The sequence below is a fragment of the Papilio polytes genome, unplaced genomic scaffold (genome assembly GCF_000836215.1).
Source record: "Papilio polytes unplaced genomic scaffold, Ppol_1.0 DF822178.1, whole genome shotgun sequence".
Lineage (NCBI taxonomy): Eukaryota > Metazoa > Arthropoda > Insecta > Lepidoptera > Papilionidae > Papilio > Papilio polytes.
In genome coordinates this window covers 3,857,442-3,865,266 of record NW_013527026.1, presented here as the reverse complement: position 1 = coordinate 3,865,266, position 7,825 = coordinate 3,857,442, and the positions used below count along the sequence as shown (strand labels likewise).

General features: G+C 32.3%; 2 protein-coding genes across 2 annotated transcripts in view; both read right to left on the bottom strand.

Annotated features, from left to right (window-relative positions):
• LOC106106432 (prolyl 4-hydroxylase subunit alpha-2-like) overlaps positions 1 to 4,260 on the bottom strand; it is a 5,439-nt gene extending 1,179 nt beyond the window's left edge. The window contains exons 1-7 of the mRNA XM_013287010.1: positions 4,076 to 4,260; positions 3,551 to 3,696; positions 2,476 to 2,632; positions 1,327 to 1,508; positions 962 to 1,098; positions 784 to 881; positions 535 to 688 (exon numbers count right to left, since the gene is read on the bottom strand). Coding sequence (XP_013142464.1) covers positions 535 to 688; positions 784 to 881; positions 962 to 1,098; positions 1,327 to 1,508; positions 2,476 to 2,632; positions 3,551 to 3,696; positions 4,076 to 4,260 — 1,059 coding nt within the window. The remainder of the gene's footprint in view (positions 1 to 534; positions 689 to 783; positions 882 to 961; positions 1,099 to 1,326; positions 1,509 to 2,475; positions 2,633 to 3,550; positions 3,697 to 4,075) is intronic.
• Positions 4,261 to 5,827: 1,567 nt separating this feature from the next.
• The window catches only part of LOC106106430 (prolyl 4-hydroxylase subunit alpha-2-like), an 11,657-nt gene continuing 9,659 nt past the window's right edge, over positions 5,828 to 7,825 (bottom strand). The window contains exons 9-11 of the mRNA XM_013287009.1: positions 7,481 to 7,540; positions 6,855 to 7,020; positions 5,828 to 6,571 (exon numbers count right to left, since the gene is read on the bottom strand). Of these exons, the coding sequence (XP_013142463.1) occupies positions 6,453 to 6,571; positions 6,855 to 7,020; positions 7,481 to 7,540 (345 nt within the window). The 3' untranslated portion in view covers positions 5,828 to 6,452. The remainder of the gene's footprint in view (positions 6,572 to 6,854; positions 7,021 to 7,480; positions 7,541 to 7,825) is intronic.

Here is a 7,825-nt window from a genome sequence, read left to right as displayed (position 1 = left end):
GTAAAGGCGAAGCGAACGCTGCCCATAGACATCCGCAATTGCAGATGCGTTTACCCTTAATCGACATGGAGAATATTTCCCCTTCATATGCGTCTCCTCCGCCGTCAAATCCACTTATGACATCCTTTCCTCTTAAGAAAAGGGTGGATTAGGAAAGGGACTAAAATAGACCTCCGGCACCACATTCATAAAACGAATCGCAAAATTACTTCCATTTCACGCCTATCTTCCGAGTGGTCATGGTATTCCACCGGAGAGCCCGCCCTACAGTCCGAAAACGTGCGGGCTCTACCACTGTTAACTAGGTGATGATAAGGGTGACTAATCCATAGTAAAGAGTTGTCTTCACATATGTCTTTGAATTATTTCGCCGATTAGTGCAGGTTAGAACGTCGGTCTCTCGAATCTCGTCATGTACCTATGTGAATTTCGATTTTTCATATGTACATAATTTACTCATGTTCTTACGCAATAAGGTAAGGATGGAAAAAAGTAGGTAACGGGGGAGGGGTTAGATAACAGTTGTAAACTGACTCTGGGTCTAGCCATGGTCTTGATGTGCTCGATCTCGTTGTCGCTTAGTACCCCATGGTACACAAATACGTCGGGCGCTATGTACACTTGTTCCGTCTTTATCGGAGCCAGCTTTAAAAATGGATGATTTTTCGTTAAATATGTACATTTAAGTCTGAAATTGAAATAATAATATGTAACAAAAATCTATGAGTCCATTTATTTTACTAAAGTCGTTAATTGTAATTCTGTTTGATAATCCATACATACTTTCTACTTATTTCACTCGGTATAACCATCTCTCCGCGGCAAAGTGCTTCGTACACTTTTTTCTCTTTCTGTAAAAATGTTTCTTCTTCTACAATCACCTAAACGAAGTAAAAAAGATGACCTTGAGCTATTAAGTTCAAAACGATATACCAAATACAATATATGTTGTTATATTTACTTCGGTTTTATTTTGAAGCCTCTCTTTCTTTTCTGCCACATTCTTAAGGTAATATGGAATATTGCTCAAAGCACGTTGGTGGTGGGGATCAATGCTAAAAAGTTTAGTGGTCCACTCTAATGCTGTTTGCCCATCATCTGAAAGGTAAATTATTATGAGAAATACTAGTAACTAAGTTTACTTTTAACTAATATTAAGAATAGTAAATTTAGATGGATGGATATAGATGAAATTTACAGATAGAGTTTAGAATAGCGCGAAAATCACTATTTTAATTTTAATTTTACATAGAGGAAATCATGTGAGACAACTAGTATACTTATAATATCAGAAAGGTATTGATGAATTAAATTATTGACAAATACCTAGGAGGTAATGCAAATAGCTTATGTATTCCAAAATATCGACTTCTGTGAAGTTGTAATCTTCATTTTCTTGCTTGTATTTAGCAAGCGATTCTTCCATCCATCGCAGAGAGTTCTTATAATCCTTGACGTTGTACAGTATGCGACCGAGCTCGTAGCAATCGCTGGCTGTGAGCGCTGCACTGGGAAATAAAACCATCATTGGTTAAATTAAAACTCTACTGCATTCAGGGAAGAAACACAATTCGAAGATACCTTACTCGTCAAAATCTGTTCAGTTGTTTAGTCTATATTATTAGACAACTTATTTAATTGATACTGTCGCTTTTAACTCAGAGCAATACTTCTCGTCAAGACTTAGGATGCGCGCCAAATCTATCCATACTTCTAGTGACATTGACAGCTGTCAGCTAGGGACGTGACGTTTATGCCGATAATCTAGAGTTGCGCCAATTCTCTAGCTCGGTACTAATTTTATTCCTAACAATATGCAGTCACAAACTGTCTTACATACACACACACATTTATATCTACATCTACTAATATTATAAAGACGAAAGATTTGTATTTTTGTATGTATTGAAATAAATCAAAAACTATTGGGCCGATTTCAAAAATTCTTCTACTATTCAAAATCCACGTTCTCAGTGAGTAACATAGGTTATATTTTTAATTTCACGCGGACGAGGTCGAGAGCAACAGCTAGTATTATATAAAACATATTCACAACTAAACCCCTTAGTCAGTATAGACATAGTAAATATGATACACAGTTCATTACATACAAGATAACATTATGAAAGCTTTATTAAATTTAACATAGAAACAAAATACAAATTTTATGTTAGTCACAGATTATATAAATCTATATTTTTAACTTACGAAACCGCTGGTTGTCTGACTCCACTGAAAATGATATCAAAACAAGTTTAAAAAATTAAACACTTTTAAATTGAATTAAACAAAAAATAAAAAAAAAATCATTACTCTTTCGTTTTTCATCTAACTAATTACCATGAAAAATCTTTCAACTTTTATAAGTGATCGCTAGCTTTTTAATTAGTGTAAATGTATATATAATTTTTTGTTTATTTATAAACATTTAAGTAATCCTACTTTGAATACCTATGTATGGTTCATAAGATTTACCTATAAACGATTCCATTCAATCTCCCCTGTGCGAGTTCCCCTATATCCAGTTTGTACGTGTTCTGCAGACGAGTCAACGCCTGCGCAGCGCCCGTCAGGTCCTCCTCGGTGGGGTACCTTACCTCCGCGCTGTTAGTTGTCACATTCCTAACGTAATCTGCAATTTGTTCATATCTTAATATCATAAATGAAGGTTAAACGTCACCTATCTTTTTGTCAGCAATTCCATTAGTTAAACATATATAGCTCCAGAAATAAACGCGGTATAAAGTTAAACGTAGGAATAAACTGTATAAGCAAATATTAGTACAAATTTTGCTTTTACAGGCGTAGAAATATATAATACGCAACTAGTGTTGTCAGAGGCTGGCTCGAAGATAACTAAGGTTTTGTTTAGTTGACAAAATTTCTCTTTTCCATAGTCGCAATTTTTAAGCAAAATATCCCACGATTAACACAATGTAATATAGGTGTGGTGTTATAAGTTTTTTATTATTTCAACATATTTCGTTGCATTGTAATACCAAAGTAAACAATTTTTTTCACGGCCACCACATGTATATAAATTTCTCCGCCACTTGTGACGCACAGCCTTATTGTAATAGTAACAGCTGTTTAGAAATGTAGTAACATACCCAATAACAATGGACTTCCTTTGAAAATTAATATTACTTTAAAAATCACACTTATTCAAGTATTAATAGAGATTAAGTATATGAATCATAATTCATTACATTATATTTGACTGAAAAATAATGAAAACCCACTTACGTAATTGGAATAATTTTGAAACACTTGTATTTGCATATGAATGTATCAATATTTAATTTTACAATATCCGTTTACTTCAAGAATACGTTTAATTTGTGTAATGAACGTTTATAACCTTTGTAATTTTAAAAGTTATTTGAGCTGATTCTGAACTTATGTATTCAACTACAAAAAAAAAGCAAGTGGTTATGGTTAGAGTGTAACATGGATGATTTGCAGCTTCGTCTTTGTCCTTAGTAATAAAAAAATAATATAATTCACTACTAGTACATACTCTTATAAAATAAAATATTACAAGCTTTACCTGTGCCAAGTTTTATTCTATTTTGTATAACATCCAAGTCTGTGGTTAGTCTCTTGATGAGAGTGAAGGCATTGATGGGATTTCCCAAGTAGTTGTCGACATCTGCCATAGCCAACTCATGTTCTCTTCTATATACATCTATTTGTCTGAAATAAACAACACCACAACATTGTAAAAACTTTTATTTCATTAGATACAATTTAACTAATATTATAAATGCGAAAATTTAGATGGATGGAAGCTTGCTAGAGTTCGTAGCCTAAACTGCTGAACAGACCTCGATGAAATTTGGCATATACAATGTAGATGTATGTATGTAGAGTCTAGAAGAACACATATGCTACTTACTTTCGTTTTATTTTTATTTCACGCGGACGAATTTGCGGGCGAAAGCTAGTAGTTTATAAATGCTTGACCCCGTTTAAAAGTGGACTTGAATCCATTTTAGAATATGGCACTTAACAACGATTTGTTTCTTGTTATTCCGCAGAAATAGAATTATTTACGCAGTTCAACTAGACTTACTTTTTTAAAACGCCTAATCTTTTCTCCTCTTTCGTAACGTAATCATCCAAGTCATCGATTATCGTTTTCTGTGTCGCCAATAACGGCTCAATATCGGATATGGCGGTGAAAAGTTCTGCGCGTGTCCATGCCCACCAGTCTAGGGCTAGAACGATGCAGATGTACAGAGTATGTTTGCGATCCATTTGTACACACTGAAACATAGAGCAAGCTAACAACAGACAAATCTATTTAATATTAATGTTAGTTTATAGTGCTTACACAAAATAATCGGAAAAAGTTACTATTACATTACGAAGAGGTTACCTTAAAAGTAAATAAGGACAATGCTACACTTGCATGTTACGATTAAACAATACTAAGGGCCTATCCCGCCATAATTATCAGATAACAATCCAACGTGTAAAAAATGTGATGGAAATATCGGATTTTGTTACCCTATCTGACAATGACGTCATTTTGTCTAAAATGCATGTACAATAACTTACAACAAAACTTCTTCATTTTAAATTCTTGTTTAATAAATAATGTTTAACTAAAAGTCACCCATGAGAAGAGACAAGCATTATTTTAAAGCATCCCTTTTTATTCCTAATAAGCTTTTATAAAACTTCCTTATATTCTGATATTAAACCACGATGGCATGTAAATTCCTCGATACGAAATTAAATTTAAATAAAAATGGAAAATCATAATCTCAGATCGTATTTACTCAGCAATTATAAAATAACTTAAGATTAATTTCTTAATCAAACTGTAAAATATTAAAAATTGGAAAATAAAGCATTAAAATAAAAAAAAATGAATGTGTAATGTAAATGCCTGTGTGTACTAAACAGCGCATTAAAAGATAAAAACGTGAATATCATGAAATAAATAATTATTACAATAATTATGTAATATTTTTATGTTCATATTTTATGTGTGTTTACCTTGCCTTTTGTTTGCAGCACGCTTGTCCGTGTCGCACCACACTCTACTGATAAATGTATAAAAAAGGCACTTTTAAACGCCTCGTTACATTTTTGTCACTATCTTACTTGTCATTTTACTAATTAACGTTTTTAACCTAATAATAATAATATATCAATGAATAATTCAAAATAAGGGAATTACAAAAATTAAAAAAAAAATCAAAGGAATGTTTAATTTATTCCGTTAATAGCATATTTTATATAGTATAGGTTTCCACTGCCGATTCGTAAAACACTGGGATGACAATATTAGGTACAAATGTATCGGAAGTAGAAACCCACAGTATTATAAATCTTAGCTTAAAACAAAATATAAAATCATTTAAAAATATTAACATAATCTTCAATATAAAAATCTTTGATCACAAAGCATTGTTTATAAATATAATTAACTATAGAAAATGAAATTTGCAAATAAAAAATCATATTCGAAAAATTGTAACCTAAAAATATTTTTTTAGTTTTTTAATTTAATAAATCATCCAAAATAATGTTAATAAATGCATGTAATGGCTTTATAATAGGAATTGAATTACTATCTTATAATAATGACTAATATTGTTCTATTATAAAAATAAGAGTTGAATAGAAAGTCCTTTATTCAGACTTATATAGTGAAATACGAAAAATAATTAAAAACCAATCGATCAAATACACAATTAAAAAATACAAGTGAATTAAATGCTGTAATATTAATTTGGAAGTACAGATTATCGAATTTTATTTATTTTTTTGTAATGGCAACACATTCGGCAAAGTAATTTTAGTTTTAACTTAATTTTAACACATTATTTGGCCTCTATAGCTTATTAATATATTGAGATTCACTTAACATTAGTAACTGGTGATTATTTTAGCAGTTGTATTTATTTTTTTCATTTAAACGGTAAAAAAAACATATTTTAGTTAATAAACTGTTGCAAAATGAAATCTATTGTAAACATAAAATTAGCGGAACGCCCACTATTAATTACAAATTTGAAAACATAATTTAAAATATTGAATTTGTACTACAGACATCTGCCGTACCGTTTTCTTAAAATGCTTAAAACTCTAGTGAATCCATAAAAAAGAAACACTTCGGATACTAGGAAGTGTCAAGAATAATATACGTGTAAATAATTTAACATAATCGGTCACAAATTATTGATTAAATAATTATGGTCCTTCGAGCAGGATGTAAGGAAAAACTGATTTAATTACCGTTACTTAAATTTGAGATACTAAACGCATTATTTAAACCTCAAAAGTCGTAATTTTTGTTAAATATATCTTATTGGTTACAAAATTTTAGCAAAAGACTTGCAATATCCCTCGTTTCGACACTTCTATAGTTTTCAGTCCATTCTTTAAACATTATTTAGGTACAACTTTTGAAGAAATCTAACGAGCGATATTTTGTCCTATCTGGAGGTTCGCGGGATAGGTCTGGGAATTTTGCGCATGACATCCTCCCGCTGGTATTCCAGGTTGCACGGCTTCAGCAGCTCCTGGCCTCCTTGGTGGATCCATTTATTCGAAACTAGAAAAAACAATGAAACATACTATATTTAGACAATAAATTGTATAGTATCTACAAGCGGTCATGGTTTAATTTTTAAAATATAGCTAAAACATATACTAAACGATTGTTTTTAACTTTCAAAAGCAGTTGGGCCATTTTTGCACTAAGCGAGTTTTATCATACTTAAAGAGTATTGTAATACTTGACGCGTATTATAATACTTGACGAGTGTTGTATCACTTGACGAGTCTCGTAATACTTGACGAGTATTATAATAGTTGTAATATAAGGAGTAACTGACCCCACTTGGAGCCGCGCAGCACTGGGCAGGCTGCGTGGCGCGTGGCGATGTCGCCCTCGCCCGACGGGTGCAGGTTCATCCAGAACACGGCCGCATTCTTCACCGGGAATACGCTCAGGCCCAGCTCCGTGAACACGGTGGCGCCCCCTTGTGCCACCTCCGACATCTGTCAATAGAGGAAAATACATTAAAATATTATTATATTATTAGACTATACTAATATAATAAAGATTTGTATTTTTGTATGTATTGGAATAACTTAAAAACTTCGTTAGTGCTCAGAAACGTAGGTTGTATTTTAAATTTCAAGAGGACGAAGTCGCGGGTAACAAGTATCATTGACAATCTTACTAATATAAATAGGAAAGTTTAGATGGATGACTGTTAGAAATTGTCACCAGTACGGCTCAATGGATCTTAATGAACTGGCGTAAATGTAGAACATAGTCTGGCAGAATACACAGGCTATCTGCTCTATTGTTTCACACTAAACAAAAAATGATTCCTCTTGATAAAAAAAAACATGTGAAAAGCAAAATAGAGCCTTGGTTCAATAGTATACGGCTCAATTTTATTTAAACTATTTTTTGCATGTAGACTGTGTACATGTTGACGCTAATACTTACGTAAAACAAAACTGTAGCTATTCTGTTCCCGCTAGACTTTTTGAAGGCATTCTCCTCTTTCTGGAATCAAAATTGATTATTCTTTAATGTAGTTTAATAAGAAAGAGTAACACTATCATTAAGAAATTGCTTCTTTTAACTATAATCAACAATTGGCTATCAGTTTTGAGTTAGATTTCTTTTAAATATAGGCATTTAGCAAGAACGTCAGTGGCGCAGTTCCTAAGTGATTGATGGATTGGAATCTATCTCCTATCTATACGGGGATTCGACCCCTGTCGTGTAGTATTTTTCGATTTCGGAATTTCTTATGGCACATATTTTATTCGTACAAATACAATTAAA